The 17,355-nt window shown below is 36.4% G+C and overlaps 1 protein-coding gene across 10 annotated transcripts in view; it reads right to left on the bottom strand.

Annotated features, from left to right (window-relative positions):
- WDPCP (WD repeat containing planar cell polarity effector) overlaps window positions 1–17,355 on the bottom strand; it is a 381,979-nt gene that overhangs the window by 326,204 nt on the left and 38,420 nt on the right. For 6 of the 10 annotated variants that reach the window (XM_058551107.1, XM_058551115.1, XM_058551116.1 and 3 more), the window contains exon 3: window positions 11,591–11,739. The exons of 3 other annotated variants lie outside the window; for them this stretch is intronic. In XM_058551107.1, the coding sequence (XP_058407090.1) occupies window positions 11,591–11,622 (32 nt within the window). In that variant the 5' untranslated portion in view covers window positions 11,623–11,739. Of the gene's footprint in view, window positions 1–11,590; window positions 12,255–17,355 lie in introns of those variants that run through there. One more of the 10 variants, XM_058551108.1, reaches the window with a different exon arrangement.

Below are 17,355 nucleotides of genomic sequence, written 5' to 3'. Positions count from 1 at the left end.
TTATACTGGCTCCTCCTACACCCTCATGTTTAGGTCCTTTCTCTCTCTACCCCACACCTCCCAACAGCATTTACTATGTTGAAGTATCTCCCATCTTAAGAAGAAAAATAACAAAAAACTTTCCTCTATTCCCGATTACGACCACCCTGTTTTTTTTTTTTTTTATAATTTTATTTATTTATTTTCCCCCAAAGCCCCAGTAGATAGCTGTACATCATAGTTTCACATCCTTCTAGTTGCTGTACGTGGGACGCGGCCTCAGCAGGGCCGGAGAAGCGGTGCGTCGGTGTGCACCGAGGATCCGAACCTGGGCTGCCAGCAGCGGAGCGCGCGCACTTAACCGCTAAGCCACGGGGCCAGCCCTACCCTCTGTTTTTAAAACCAACTCTTCGAAAAGAGTTTCTCCACATCATTTCATACTCACTCTTAACTCCTGCACTCTGGCTTCCATCTCCACTCACTCTGGGAAAACTGCTTTCTCTAGGGTCACGAATGATCACCTTGTTCCTAAAGTTAATGGACCTTTGTCAGGTCTTATCTTACTTGAGGTCTTTCCTACTATCTGGCACTGTTAACCATCCCCTCTTTCTGGTATGATTCTCTTCTCCATGCTCCCCAAACTAACTTACTTCTCATCCCTCTGACCACTCTTCCTTAAGTGCCGTTTTTTCTGCTCATACCTAGTATTCCTCAGAATTCTGTCCTAGGTCCTCTTTTCCTCTCACTTTATCTACCATCCCTGGGGTATCCACTATCCCTTCTTCCACAGCTTCAATTTCCACCTACAAAAGTAAATCTCAAGTGCAGATCCATAGCGGGGTATGCTGCCCCCCCCATGTACTCCAACTCCTAAAATGAGAATTCCTGCATATAATGTTATTTACCAAGGACCAAAATTGAACTCGTCTTCACCAAGCAAACCTATCCATCTTCCTGTGGTTCCATCTTAGTGAATGGCACTACCATTCACTTCATTGCTCAAGGAAGAAACTTTCATATAGTTTTTTACTCCTTCTCCCTTGCTGCTCACATCCAATCAATCACTAGCCACCAAATTCTACCTTATAAATGTCTTTCAAATTGATCCAAATCTCTTCTCTAAAATATCAGCATTTATTCTAAGATTTCAAAAACCAAGACCCTAAAATTCATTATTTCTTACATACACTACAAACTTTTCCTATTTCCATAAGAAAAATCAGGTTACCTTTCATTTATTTCTACATCCATCTATATACACATAACTATGTTTAAGTGTCTCCCATATTAAAAAAGGAAAATAAAACAACAAAAAATCTTCCCTCTACTCTCAACTACTTCCTTTTACTCCCAATTGAATGAATTTATTCATTCACTCAATTTATTCATTTATTCAAGATTTCTTGAACACCTGATATATTCCAGCCATGGTGCTTAGGTAATGAAAGACAGGCTCTCTGCTCTAAAAAATTACACAGATTGCTACACATACCCCTAATTTTTTAAAAATTTTAGCATAGGAAAGATAAATCCAAGAGATCTCATTCCTTCAAAAGAGGGGACTCCGGGATGTCAGATCAAGGGTGTTCTTAATATATTGCAGGTGAAAGCACAACATGTGATTGCAGAATAAAAACAGTCCTAGGTAAGAAGGAGAACAACTAAGTAGAATTCATGCTGACCCATGACTTCAGCCTAACTCCCTTTGGAATCTAAAAGCTTAAGCCATAGAATCAAACTTTTCAGGATAACACATAAAATCAGGATACTTGGAGTATCCCTATTGCCAGCATCAGCAGGACTGCCACCTATGAACCCTTAAACCTTGGTCTGCCAGACATTTCATATTTTCCTCTGAGAAGTCTTTAGACTTCAGAAATACCTAGTTCTAAAGGCTATGATTTCATATTCCAATTGTCTTCTGTTTCAGAAGAGTCCTGTTCACATAAAGACCCATCTGCACCTCAACCAGCAAGCCCAAGCAATCAAGTGAGATATAGGAAAAGCACTTTGGTGGCATGCCTCATACGTACCTAGAGTGCAACTGAGCCACCATGCCTTCCACAAGAAGAGTGAATCTCAACTAAGGAGGTAGGGAGATTCACCCAAGGGGCTTTGTCATACCATACCCTAAAGATTATAGTATGATATATGCATTTACCCTCTGACCCAGCAATCCTTCTCCTAAGAATGCCAAAAATACAAAAAGACATATGCCCAATGTAATTTATTGCAGCACTATTCATAAGAGCAGAATAATAGAAACAATCCACATGTCCATCAATAGGGAACTGGTTGAACAAATCATGGTACTTTCACACAATGGAGTTCTATGAATCTATAAAAAAGAATGGAAAGTATATACTCCTATGGCGTGATCTCCAGGATAGAATGATTAGTGCAAAGAGCACAGAGTGTATAGTATCCTGCTTTTTATCTAAGAAACAGATACACACACACACACAGAGAGAAATGCTTATTTTTTTAATGGAAGGATAAATCAAAAAGTAATAAAAATGTTTACCGAGAGAGAGACACCAAGCTGGAACGCAAAGGAATGAAAACTAGATTTCTTTAAATGTATCTTGTTTTATAGATTTGACTTGGGAACCACATAACAGTTTACTAAATTATAAAATGAAGTTAAATAAAAATGGAGGGGAAAAAGCCATCCCTAAAAACCAAAAACAAAATAATATTCAACCACACTAAGAATTACTTCCAGTGACTTTAAAACAGAGCAATTTGCTATTCATCCCTAATGGAATATCCTAAGGGAAGGAGAGAGGAGAAATGCCAAGAAATTACTGGTTTTGGTAATCATATTGCTAGTTATGATATTATTACTCTAAAACCATATTTGTTTTAGTTTAAGTTAAAAAATTATGTTGATATCATTTAGAACCAAAATTCCTAACAAGGAGATACAATAAATAAAATCAAAGAAGTAAAAATCCTACATTACTGAATTTCAATCAGAAATCTCAGCATTAACTCATGATGTATTTTCTCCTTAAAAAAAAATACATATTTTCTATCTCTATCTACTAAGAAGGCCTAGAAACAATGACGAATCTATTAATGGGCACTCCTAGTGCCCAAATTGTGGCCTGTACATACATTTCCAGAAGAACCATCGCTCCTTGGAGAAAAGGCTGGTTACAGGTCTGGAATAGGAAACGTACAAGCTGAGCCTCAAACATCTTGTCATACTAGAAATTCTAGGAAGCTCTCAAAGACTACTGGGAATATGTCAAAAGGACTCAGGAGCCAACTTGAAGGGACTGACACTTTGAAAAACAGTTGGATTGCATTATCTCCTAAAACTGAACATTCATATACCATATGGCCCAGTATTTCTACTTATAGGTATGCATCCCCCAAAACATGTACAAAAGAAGAGATGTATAAGAATGTACGTGTCTTTAGAATACCAAAAAGCTGCAAACAATGTGAATGTCCATCAACAGGAGAGTAAATAAATAAATCATGGAATATTCAAACAGAACACTACACAGCAGTTAAGACAAATGAACCACACAACAATATGGATGAACCTTAACAATATAAAATTAAGATGTGGGTTGTTGCCAAAGTCATTGCTTTTTTTCACCCAACGGGGAGTTTATAGATGCCGATTACTTTTCAAAAACAATGACTAGCCGAAAGAGAACAAAGCTTCTATCCATATTAGAAGCTTTAGATATTTTAAAAATCTGGCTGGTCAAAAAATATAATTACTACAATGGCAAGAAACGTTGGCCACATTTATCTTAGATAACATTAAAGCAATTACAGCCCAAAATATATTAAAAGCAAAATGCTGACATTATGTTTTGGTTCCCTAAAACCAAATACACACATGTGAATTATTTGTTCACATACATGGCACCCGTTTGAAAAGGGTGATGAATATGTTTTATAATCTTCTAGATTTCTAGTTGCCCTTTTTTAACCTATCTCCAACATATTCTTTTCTTAACTCTACTTATCCTAGTATACAGTTAAGCATGAGTACTTTTTTGCTTTAAGACATTTTATATCCCAAATTCTGTTAAAAGACAAGTGCTGTGTTATATCACCCAAAGAAAACTATAAAAATTTCTTTCACTAGTATATTGAACCTGTGAGTATTTGAGCATTTTTAAATTGAACAGAATGTTGAGATAACTTCCTTTATAAAAGATAAATTTTCCTATCTGTTCTCTTTTATGCTGTTTTTTCCAATTATCCCCGTAGAAAGAAATATACCTGCTCCAATTCATTTAAAAAAATCATTTTAAAGATTTTGACATCTCTAACCAGCATGAGAGGATCCCTTTGTCTCTCCCCTTCAATCTACAGTGAGTAAAACATCCATAACCCAACAAAGGCTACACTGCCCAACACACCAGGACTCCAGAGAGACCCACACAAGGATCTCTTTTTTAAAAAGATGGGTAGACTGGAGCATATAGAGGAGGCTAAACGGGGGAACAGGGGAGGCAGTGTCCAAGACCCTGGCCTCTGGCCACAGTGGCTGAGCCAGCCACCTCCAGCCCCAGAGAACCTGGTGGGCCACAGTGGAGGCACGTGCGTGACTCTAGCCAGCCAGCCATGGCAGCACCCGCAGCCACGGGGAGCAGAGCAGCAGCAGAAGTAAAGCCCTATGATCCCAGGCTACCAGCCACAGCTCTGAGCCTGGTAGCAGCAGTGGAGGCATGTACAGAACTCCAACATGCCAATCTCAGTGGCACCTGCGACCATAAGGCAACAGGCAACAGCAGAGGTGGTGCCCTGCAAATCTGGCTCCATTCTCACCCTTCCCCTCCCCCCCACCACAGCAGCATAGCTTCTGACTCAGGTGATCCCGGATGTGGCAGAGGTGTCAGTCATCCCTGTACCCCTGGTAGTGAAGCCTGCAACCGCGGTGACACCAGCAACAGCAAGACATCGGCGACCCCCAGAGGCATAGGTGGCCATAGTGACAAGAGCACAACAATGACACCACAAATAGAGGTGGTAGAGGGGGAAAGTGCAGATGCTCAAATATAGCCAGAAACAGCTCAGGTAAGAGAAATCAAAAACTAGTGCTATAGCACCACCTACTGAAAAACAAAAGAAAGGCCTGTAATCTCCAAAAGGTTGAAAAGTTTAAATCAAAACAAACAAAGCTATACCTAAATAAGAAAAGTGTTTGCTATGACAAATGTGCCAGCAGAGGAATAACTGAGCAAGTATCATAAAAAGCCACAGTAACACAGCATGACAAAAAGAAAATAATTCTCCAGAAACCAAACATAAAGTCATGGAAGATTGTGATTTAACTGACACAGAATTTAAAATAGCTGCTATGAAGAAACTCAATAAGCTACAAGAAAACTCAGAAAGGCAGTTCAAGAAGCTCAGGAATAAAAATCAGTGAACAGAAGGAACACTTTACCAAAAAGATTGAAACTCTAAAAAAGAACCAAACAGAAATTTCAGAGCTGAAGAACTCAATAAATTAGGTGAAAAATGCACCAGTAAATATTGGAAATAAAATAGACCACATGGCAGAGAGAATTAGCAAGCTTGAAGACAGAAACCTAGAAATGATGCAAGTAGAAGAGGAGAGAGAACTAAGATTTTTTTTTAAATGTAGGAATTCTACAAGAAGTATCTGACTCCATTAGAAAGGGCAACATAAGGATAATGGGTACCCCAGAAGGAGAAGAGAGGGAAAAAGGAGTAGAGAGCTTACTTAAAGAAATAATAGCTGAGAACTTACCAAACTTGGGGAAAGAACTGGATATACAAATCCATGAAGCTAATAGAACATCCAATTATCTCAACCCAAAAAGACCTGCTCCAAGACACATAACAATAAAATTGTCAAAAGTCAATGACAAAGAAATGTTAAAGATAGCAGGGGGAAAAAAATAACCTACAAGGGAACTCCCATTAGGCTATCAGCAGATTTCTCAGGAGAAACTCTACAGGCTAGGAGAGACCTAGCCTGTTGAAAGATTCAAAATATTGAAAGATAAAAACTGTCAGCCAAGAATAATCTATCCAGCAAAGTTATCCTTCAGATATGAAGGAGAAATAAAGGCTTTCCCAGACAAACAAAAGCTGAGGGAATTCACCACTACTACACCTGCCATTCAAGAAATATTGAAAGGCGCTCTCCTAACTGAAACAAAAAGGCAAAGCTATACAAAGCTTTGAACAAAGTAACAAACAGACAGCCAGAATCAGAAAATTGCAACTCTACATCAGAATAGGTTAGTAAATACTTAATTATAACATAAAGGTTAAAGAGAAAGGAAGCATTAAAAATAACTATAACCACTTCAATTTGGTAACGAACCCACAACACTAAAAGGGATAATTTGTGACAAAAAAAATAGAGAAGGGGAAGAGGAAAGGGCAGAACCTGCATAGGCAAACGAAGATAAGATGCTATTAGCAGAAAAAGAACTATCTTATCTACAAGACTTTTTGTAAAAACCTCATGGTAACTACTTCAGAGCAGAGTCATGAAATATAAAAAAGAAGAAACTGAGAAACACATCACAGACAACCACCAAACTGAAATGGCACACAGAAACACAAGGTGAAAGAAACAATGGCAATATAGAGCAACCAGAAAACAAAAGATAAAATGGCAGTATTAAGTCCTCACATATCAATAATCACCCTAAATGTAAATGGGTTGAATTCACCAATCAAAAGACACAGAGTGGCTGGATGGATTAAAAAACAAGACCCAACAATATGCTGCCTCCAGGAGACACATCTCAGCTCTAAAGACAAACACAGACTCAGAGTGAAGGGATGGAAGATGATACTCCAAGCAAATAACAACCAAAAGAAAGCAACACAAGTGTAGCCATACTTAAATCAGACAAAATAGACTTCAAGCCAAAAAAGACAATGAGACAAAAAATGCATATTATATAATGATAAACAGGACAATCCATCAAGAAGACATAACATTTATTAATATATATGCATCTAATATAAGAGCACCTAAGTATATAAAGCAATATTAACAGACCTAAAGGGAGAAATTGACAGCAATACAATAATAGTAGTGGACTTTAACACCCACTCATGTCAGTGGATAGATCATTCAGACTGAAAGTCAACAAGGAAACATTGGCCTTAAATGAAACATTAGAGGGCTGGCCCAGTGGCATAGCAGTTAAGTTTGCACATTCCGCTTCGGCGGCCCAGGGTGCACCGGTTTGAATCCAGGCCATGCTGAGGCGGCATCCCACATAGAGCAACTAGAAGGATGTACAACTATGACATACAACTATCTACTGGGGCTTTGGGGAGGGGAAAAAAAAGGAAAAAAGGAGGAAGACTGGCAACAGATGTTAGCTCGGGGCCAATATTCCTCAAAAAAACCCAAAAATAAATAAATAAATAATAAAGGAGGTTTCCTTTAAAAAAAAAAGAGAAAGAAAGAAACATTAGACCAGATGGACTGAATACATATATATAGAACATTCCATTGAAAAGCAGCAGAATACACATTCTTCTCAAGTACACATAGAATGTTCTCAAGAGTAGACCATATGTTGAGAAACAAAACAAGTCTCAATAAATTTAAGAGGAATGAAATCATATCAAACATTTTTTCCAACCACAATGGTATGAAACTAGAAATTGACTACAAAAAGAAAGCTGGAAAAGTCACAAGTATGTGGAGGCTAAACAACATGCTACTAAACAACTATTGAATCAACAAAGAAATCAAAGGAGAAATAAAGAAACACTTGGAGACAAATGAAAATGAAAACACACCATACCAAAATCTATGAGATGCAACAAAAGCAGTACAAAGAGGGAAGTTTACAGCAATACAGGCCTACCTCAACAAACACGAAACATATATATCTCAAATAAACAATCTAATATTACACCTAAAGGAACTAGAAAAAGCAAATAAGTCCAAAGCCAGTAGAAAGAAGGAAATAATAAAAATCAGAGTGGAAATAAATGAATAGAGACTAAAAAGACAATGGAAAGGATCAGTGAAACTAAGAGCTGGTTCTTTGAAAAGATAAACAAAATTGACAAAACTTTAGCTAGGCTCACTAAGAAAAAAAGACAGAAGGCCCAAATAAGATCAGAAACAAAAAAAGGAGAAATTACAATGGATACCAGAGAAATACAAAGGATTATAAGGGAATACCATGAAAAGCTATACGCGAACAAATTGCATAACCTAGAAGAAATGGATAAATTCTTAGAATCATAGAACCTTCCAAAACTGAATCAAAAAGGAATAGAGAATCTGAATAGATCAATCACTAGTAAGGAGATTGAAACAGTAATCAAAAACCTCCCAAAAAACAAAAGTCCAAATTGAAGAGGAGAGGATGCTTCCTAACTCATTTTATGAGGTCAACATCACCCTGATACCAAAACCAGACAAGAACAAAACAAAAAAAAGAAAATTACAGGCCAGTATTACTGATGAACAAAGATGCAAAAATCCTTAACAAAATATTAGCAAATCGAATACAATACATTAAAGGGATCACGCACCACAATCAAGTGGGGTTTATTCCAGGGACACAGGGATGGTTCAACATTTGCAAATCAATCAGCATGACACAATACATTAACAAAACGAAGAATAAAAAACACATGATCATCTCAATAGATGCAGAGAAAGCATTTGATAAGATTTGGCATCCATTTACAATAAAAACTCTCAAAAAAATGGGTATAGGAGGAAAATACCTCAACATAATAAAGGCCATATATGACATAAACCACAGCTAACATCATCCTCAATGGTGAAAAACTGAAAGCTATCCCTCTAAGAAGAGGAAGAAGACAAGGATGCCCACCCTTGCCACTTTATTCAACATAGTATTGAAAGTCACAGCCAGAGCAATTAGGCAAGAAAAAGAAATAAAAGGTATCCAAACTGGAAAGGAAGAAGTAAAACTGTCACTATTCGCAAAAGACATAATTTTATATATAGAAAACTCTAAAGAATCCACCAAAAAACTATTAGAAATAACAAACAAATACAAAGTTGCAGGGTACAAAATCAACATACAAAAACAGTTGCGTTACTATATACTAACAATGAACTAGTAGAGAAATCAAGAATACAATTCCATTTACAACTGCAAAAGCTTCTACAAAGCAAAGGAAACCATCAACAAAATGAAAAAACAACCTACCAATTGCGAGATATTTGCAAATCATATATCTGATAAGGGGTTAATATCCAAAATACACTGCTGGTGGGAATGTAAATTGGTACATCCACTGTGGAAAACAGTAGAAGATTCCTCAAAAAATTAAGAATAGAGCTACCATATAATCCAGCTATTCCACTTCTGAGTATTTATCCAAAGAACACGAAAACACTAATTTAAAAAGATATATGCACCCCTATGTTCACTGCAGCATTATTTACAACAGCCAAGACATGGAAACAACATAAGTGCCCACCAACAGATGAAGGGATAAAGAAGACGTGGTATATAAATATATATGCAGTGGAATACTACTGAGCCATAAAAAAGATGAAATCTTGCCATTTGGGACAAGATGGACGATCTTGAGAGTATTACGCTAAGTGAAATAAGTCAGACAGAGAAAGCCAAATACCATATGATTTCACTCATATGTGGAAGATAAAACACACCCACACACACACAAAGGTACAGAGAAAAGACTAGTGGTTACCAGAGGGGAAGAGGGGTCAGGGGAGGGCAAAAGGGGTAAAGGAGGATATCTGTATGGTGATAGATGGCAATTAGACTTTTGGTGGTGAACACTATGTAGTCTATACAGAAGTCAAAATATAATGATGTACACCTGAAATTTATATAATGTTATGAACTAGTGTTACCTTAGTAAAAAAAATCATTTTAAACAGATTCCAGGAAGTATAATAAAATGCCAATTTTAAAAGATTTATATCCATATTAAGTAACAAGCACTTAAAGTATAATTGTGTACATTAAAAAGTAATTCAATTAAAAAAAAAAAACAGCTAAATATCAGGAAGACTGTGAGGTTTAAATGTATCTCCTCTTTCGGAATTTACAAATTAGTTGAGAAGACACAGGGTTCAGACACAAACAATAAAATGAAAATGCAGAAGATTTAATAGGAAATGTATGATTAAATATCAAAGAAAAGGCAGTAACAAACAAGCTTAAGATTACTTAATACAGAGAAATCACCATGGACCAAGAATGATTAGAAACAGCTTCCAGGAAGAGATGGAACCCACAATGTGTTTTGTCAGATGAGTGGTAAAATTCAGAAAAGAATAGAGGTTAGAGAATCACATGTAATTAGAGCCAAAGACTTTTTTCAGGGTACAATAAATATAAGTGTATCTGAAGATGATTGAGTTAAGAAAAGTCAGAAAGATAGGTTACCACTAAACTATAGAAGACCATGAATGCCAAACTAAGGGTGTTAAATGAAATTTAACCTGTCTGGGTCTAATGGCACAGAAAGCAAAGCATCCAACAGACTTTCACTGACACTTGGGGGAAGCAACGAATATTTTAAAAGCTTTCAGTTTCCCTGCACACCATCATAAGGGGGTGGGGAGGGAAAGAATGGATATAAAAATAAGCTTGATTTACCTTTACCAGCTTTTTCCAAGCAACAACAAAATCACAAATGAATAATGTGAACTCTTCAACTGTTAAATTCTACTTATGAAATACGATACTTTTTCTTTTGTTCTCTTTAAAGATTAAGTATCTATTTCAAGGTTGTGGGAAGTCTTCTTCCCCCGCCCCCCCCCCGCCTCCCGCCCCATCTTGGTACATGTCAGAGCCAGTTACTTTTGCAGCTTTGAAGTTGCTTCAAGGTCTGTCATTTGGTTAGGTCAGGAGATGAATGCCTGGGGTGTTTTGTCCTCCAGGATGCTTTTCTGTTCCTTAATGCATCTCTGTTTAAGAAATGATTTATGCACTTTGGAGTACAGGGTATTTTTTTTAAGATAAAAAAAATCAAAAGTCCCACGTCAACCTCGTTATAGTCAAGGCATAATTTTCCACTCATTTATTTTCTATAAATATTCAAACTCACCTTTAAATCAATCTTTTTTTTTTTTTTTTTTTTGGTGAGGAAGATTGGCCCTGGGCTAATATCCATGCCCATCTTCCTCTACTTTATATGTGGGACGCCTGTCACAGCATGGCTTGATAAGTGGTGCATGGCCAGGATCCAAACCAGAGTTCTCGTACTTAACCACTACGCCACTGGGCCAGCCCCAGGATCATTTTTAAAAACTTTTTTCTTGGCAAATAGAGCATTCTATGTGAACTGGGTCATACGGATATGCAACTTTAGAAGAAAAGAGAACATTTTTTAAAAACTGTATTGTGAAATCACTTAAAACTAACAAAAAGTTGCTAGAATAGTACAAAGAACTCCTATACACCCTTGATCCAGCTTCCCCAATTAACGTTCCCTCATTAAACTTACATTTTCTCATACAAACACACAAATTTTTTCTGAACCATTTGAAATTAAGTTGCAGACATGATGTCCCATTACCCCTTAATACTTCAGTGTATATTTCCTAAAACCAAGGACACTGTCATACATAACCACAGTATAATCACCAAAATCAACACGATTTTACCATTTAAACCAGAGACCCAATTCAAATTTCATTAATTCTTCCAATAACGTCCAGGATCATGTTTTGCATCTCACTGTCATGTCTCTTTGGTCCTCTTCAATTTGGAACACCTCCTCAGTCTTTCCTTGTCTGTCACAACCTTGACATTTCTGAAACATAAATGCTGGTTACTTTATAGAATGTTCCTCAATTTGAATTTTTCTGATGTTTCCTTGTGATAAGGTGTGACACGTATTTTTGGCAAGAATACCACAGAATTGCTGCTATACCTTCTAGGTTCTTTATATCAGGAGGCACATAATGTCAACTTGTCCAATTACTAGGATTGGTAAATTCTATCACTTTGTTAAGATGGTACTTGCCATAATTTCCATTAGTAAAGTTAATAAGTATTTTGTACTTATTAATAAGTATTTTGTGGGGAGATATTTTGAAACTATGCAAATACGCTGCTTCTCATCAAACTTTCACTCCCTAGTTATAGCATCCATTGATGATTTTGCCTAAGTCAATTATTACTATTAGGGTTGCCAAAGGTGATTTTCTATTTCTAACATTTATCTAGATTTATTAGTTGGTATCCTATCGTAAGGTAGAGCCTTCCATTTAACTCACTTATTCATTTATTTATATCAGTCTGTACTCAGGGATTTCAATTCGATCAATCAATACGTCACTGATTTGGCTGGCAGAGCTCCTTCAAGCTGGCTCCTGTGTGTTTTAACACGATTTTATCATTCTTTCAACACTTCATTGCCTTCTAGCACAACAAGCCATTTCCCTGAGGAGTCCTGATTCCTTTTAATAAAGAACGATATTTAGAAACCAAGATCTGGGCACTAGTATGCTCAGATTGTTACTAGACTGTCATTGCTTCTAGGCCCTCTCAGGGGTCAGAGTTAAGAAATATATGTAGGTATGTATATACACATATACATATACACATATGGCCTACTGCTAGTTCACTGACTGAAAGAATTGCATTTGAATTCTAGTCTTAAGATCATCCAAAGAAAAAGGTTTTGATACATATACAACAGTTTTCACATGACCTCACAAAAAAGTCTAGTGGAGATAGAACAGGTGAGGAAAGAGGGCAAGTAAGACCTCCTCTAATGATCCACTAGACTGAGCAAGTGTCGTGCAGAAAACTGTCACACACACAATGCATAATAACAGGTGTTCTGCCTTGTTAGAAAAGGGTACTATTTAATAGAGTAACCACTGCAATGTGGAAATTAAAAAATTCTAAAGCACTGCTAAGTAGGATTCATCACTGATTATAGATTCTTCAAAAATAAAGGGTCAAGAAACACAAAAGGCCACAGACTATATAATTCCATTTATATGAAATGTACAGAGTAGGCAATCCATAGAGACAAAAAGGAGATTAGTTGCCAGGGGCTGTAGGGAGTGGGAAATGGCAAGTGACTCCTAATGCATATGGGATTTCTTTTTAGGGTGATAAAAAATGTTCTGAATCAGATAGTGGTGATGGTTGCAAATTTTATAAGTATACTAAAAACCACTGAATTGTATACTTTAAAAGAGTGAATTTTATGGTGTATGAATTAAATCTCAATAAAAAAGGGAGGGCCAATAATGCAAGACTTCCTAATGGCACACCAAATGTTAACTCCTGAGAATTCTCACTCTGCCAAACTTTCTGAGGCTTTTTTGTACACCAAACACGGCAACTAACGTGACAGACAATATTGCCACTTAGGTGGAAAGGTGCTTCATCAGAAAACGTCAACTTGTTGAGAATATAATTGTAATTTTCAATTTTTCACTTCATTAGTTGACAGAAAACTAATTTAGCATAGTAATCTTTTTTAGCATTTGAACACGTAAGCATGCTTTGGAGTTTCACTGTTAGAATTCTGTAGCCTATGGCTTTTGGAATATTTGATTAAGCAGATGTGGAGTGCATGTTTTTGGGACTCTGTACCAACTCCGTTTCAATTTCAGCCACGGTCTCTGCCTTGCTGGCATCTCCCACATCCAGGCTTGTCATAAACTAAGCCCAGTGTCCCTGACTTTTTCATCCAGTTGTTAATTAACTGTCTGTGGGAAGTCTCCTCCTTAAAACAGGAAGTGAATTTTCTTCTTGCTGTCATCATGAACTTGATTTCAGCCAACCAAGAGCACAGTTAACTTTTTCTTCAGTGCTTGCCATCTTCAATGAAAAGGACTGAAACAAAAAAATTAAAATTAAAATTTTGTTATTCATGGGCCGGCCCCATGGCGTAGCAGTTAAGTGCTTGTGCTCCACTGCTGGCAGCCTGGGTTCGATCCCGGGTGTGCAATGATGCACCACTTGTCAGGCCATGCTGTGGCGGCGTCCCATATAAAGTAGAGGAAGGTGGGCACGGATGTTAGCCCAGGGCCAGTCTTCCTGAGCAAAAAGAGGAGGATTGGCATGGATGTTAGCTCAGAGCAGATCTTCCTCTTTAAAAAAAAAAAAATTTGGTATTCAAAATTCACAAAAACGTATGGGTATAAAAGAAATTTAAATAATTAAACATTCAAATTATTATTTTTTTTAAGTCTGTAGCACTATTACTTCTGAAGTTATTAAAGCTTAAAGCTGCACTAAGACTTTTAGGACACTTTTAACTTACATAAAATCTAAAATTTAGCCATAGTCATTTAAGAAGTAATAGCAGTTGGGAAATTCTGAAGACCATAACCTACACATCAACTTGCACCCCCTAAAGATAGAGATGATTTTCTTTTGCAGAAAAGAACTTGGAAAACAAACAAAAAAATATAATTGTTTAGATAGAAAATCAAGTACAAACAAGCAAGGGCCTAATTAAAGATGACTTAACCGATTATGTTTAAATCTAAAAGTTCAATGAAAGGCATGCTGTGATGTTAAAAGAACTCAGTTAACAGTTGTCATTCAGAAGACTCCATTAAAAAAACTTGGAGAAGCGTCTAAAGATTAGAAAAATTCCATTGGGACACAGAATGTTGAAGGTGGCAGGACATTAGATTCAGTGATTCTGAAAATTATATGCCCACGAATCTAACTTTTACATCTAGAAAAGGGAAAAAATAAAATATATTTTAAAAAAAATAGGATACTAGACAACATACTTTTTTTTTAATAGCCTGATCAAGGAACGAAAGAGAAAGTTTAGAGCCTTTTAGGTTTCATATAACACATACATATTAGGTAGTTACAAACTGGTTATTATTTCTTTTCTAAGTGTTATTAATGGATACAAACTATCCAAAGGGAAATAAATGTTGTTTTTAAGAACTGGTTCTAGGCCCAGTGTTAGCTAAGTATTGTCAGCCATGACATAGATGACTGGCTGAAATGACTATCAAATATCTAATAAACCAAAAAGGAAACAACAGATCTGGTCAAGGTCCCTTTAAGAGCAGCTAAAACAATCAAGAGTATAGAGTATTTACATAAATACAGACCAAAAAGATAAGACTACTTCTTCAAGAATGACAAAAGCAAAATGGAATAGCATTTATCTTAAAGCTTGAAGGCCATGAACAGGCTGAGTACAGAATGATTATCAAATCCCAGAATATTAGAATTAAAAACTGCAACCCTCAAAGCTTGTAGGAGATTGTTTTAAGACTCCTCAACAAAGTTAGTATTGTATTTTTTTAAATGAGCAGAAACCTATGAACTTTTTGTTATGAATACATGACTAAAAATACAATTAGGTTCAATAAGGGTTTGAATAAATGTATGGATGACCATTGGTCAGAACCAACAAAAAATAGGCTAGAAGATACAATGCTGAAAATACATAGTAAATATTTTAAATAACCTCAGAAAATTAAAGAAATATTCAAAGATACAATGCTGAAAATACATAGTAAATATTTTAAATAACCTCAGAAAATTAAAGAAATATTCAAACTCCATAGGATATCAATTATATTAAGACATCTAGGAGCCATTGAGGAAAATAAGGCATCAGTGGTTTTAGCACTGTGCCTACATTGACTTCATTTCTGAATCACTCACTGTGTCTAACCAGTGCCTTGCTCATTGTAAAATCCCAAAGATTTAATAAATTAATTACTATATTGCTAGGTAATCTAAAAAGCAGCAGGAAAATCAGTATATATAACCAGGAATCCCACGTTAGGTAAGCATCTATTTTTAAAAAGCACTAAATTCTATCACAGGCTATACAACTGAAGAGAAAAATTGTAAACCTGAGCATGTTGAATAAAAAAACTACAAACACAATTTAAAAGTTAACAAAGAAGGTTGATAAAACAAAAACCTGAGTTCTTTCACACCTCTCTCTTACCACCCACAGGTACATATACAACCATCACCCAGTCCTGTTTATTCCATATCCTAAATGTTTCTGTCTAGTTCTCTCCATCTCCACTGCCACCATCATGTCATCTCTACAACTTATTACAGCCTCCCCAACTAACCTGTATTCAATACCTTCTCTGTGCTGCAGGCAGATCCTTTGAGATGTAAATTGGATCCTGCCCCTCTCCAGCCTCAAATCCATTGAAAATTCCCATTCGTTGTCCTTTACTTGGCCTGCAAGGCTTTGCATGTACCCTTTCCAATTTCTCCAACTTCACTGCTCCCACCTTGCTCAAGTTTAGCCTCTCTGGTTTCTCTTGAGACCCTAACACATCAGGCTCTTTCTCACCTAAGAGTCTTGGCACATGGTGACCTCCTCTGTAGGAAGCACTCCTCCCCCTGCTTTGCTTTTACTGCAGCTTAAATATCAGTTGCTAAAAGGGGCTTTCCCCAATTCCTCCATCTCTAGTAGATACCCTTTGCTTTTAATCCCCCTCATAGTCCATATTCTTTCCTTTCATAGCACTAATAACAGTTTGAAATTCAATATTTGTGTATTTGTTTTATGTCTCTATCCCCTACTACACTCTTAAGTTTCTTAAGGGCAGAGACCACATCAGTTTAGTCGACCGTTGTATGCCCAGTGCCTTGGACAGTACCATGCATCTATTAGCTGTTCAATTTGTTGAATGAATGAATGAATAAATAAATTTTTATAGAATTCATTTTGATATAATTTGAATGAAAATTCTGATAAGTAAGCCTTGAAAAGGATGGGGCTGAGAAGTACTAAATTCAAGTATATAAATGGGTCTCCCATAAAAGATAATGACGGCTTTTTCCATTTCCATAATGGGTAGAATAAGAATGATGATAACTAACATTTATTGAATGTTTACTATGTTTCCGGCAATTTTTATGTATTAACTCATTGATCCTTACAACAACCATATGAGGTAGTTTGCAGGTGAGGACCTGAGGACAGAGAGATTAAATAGCTTGCCCAAGATTATATAGACATGAGAAAGTTGGAAGTTTTAAAGCTGGGCAATCTGGTTTAGCCACTATGCTCTCTAGAATATAAGGAAACAAGTTTAACCATAACATAACTGGTTTAGATTAGAAAAAAGGAAGAAGTCTCTGACCATGAAAACTACTGAGTAGATTCCTGAAGAAATTCCTTCTCTGAAGAGCTTTAAAAATTCCACAAGAGCTTCTCATGTGTACTGGGAGACATGTACAAAAATGTACATAGTAGTAAGGTTTGAAACAATTTAAAATTGAAAACAACCTAAAGTTCATTAATATAGAGGATGGAGAATGAATCAAGTATAAAGTATAAAGACAACAACATGATTCACTCTCAAAGGTATGTTGAGCAAAGGAGTAAGCTGAAGAAAAATACATATTTTCATTCCTATAAAATCCAAAAATGATCAAAACTAAACACTACACT

Source organism: Diceros bicornis, chromosome 12, assembly GCF_020826845.1.
Source record: "Diceros bicornis minor isolate mBicDic1 chromosome 12, mDicBic1.mat.cur, whole genome shotgun sequence".
NCBI lineage: Eukaryota > Metazoa > Chordata > Mammalia > Perissodactyla > Rhinocerotidae > Diceros > Diceros bicornis.
The sequence above is the reverse complement of the archived record's forward strand: the minus strand, read 5'-3'. Positions and strand labels throughout refer to the sequence as shown.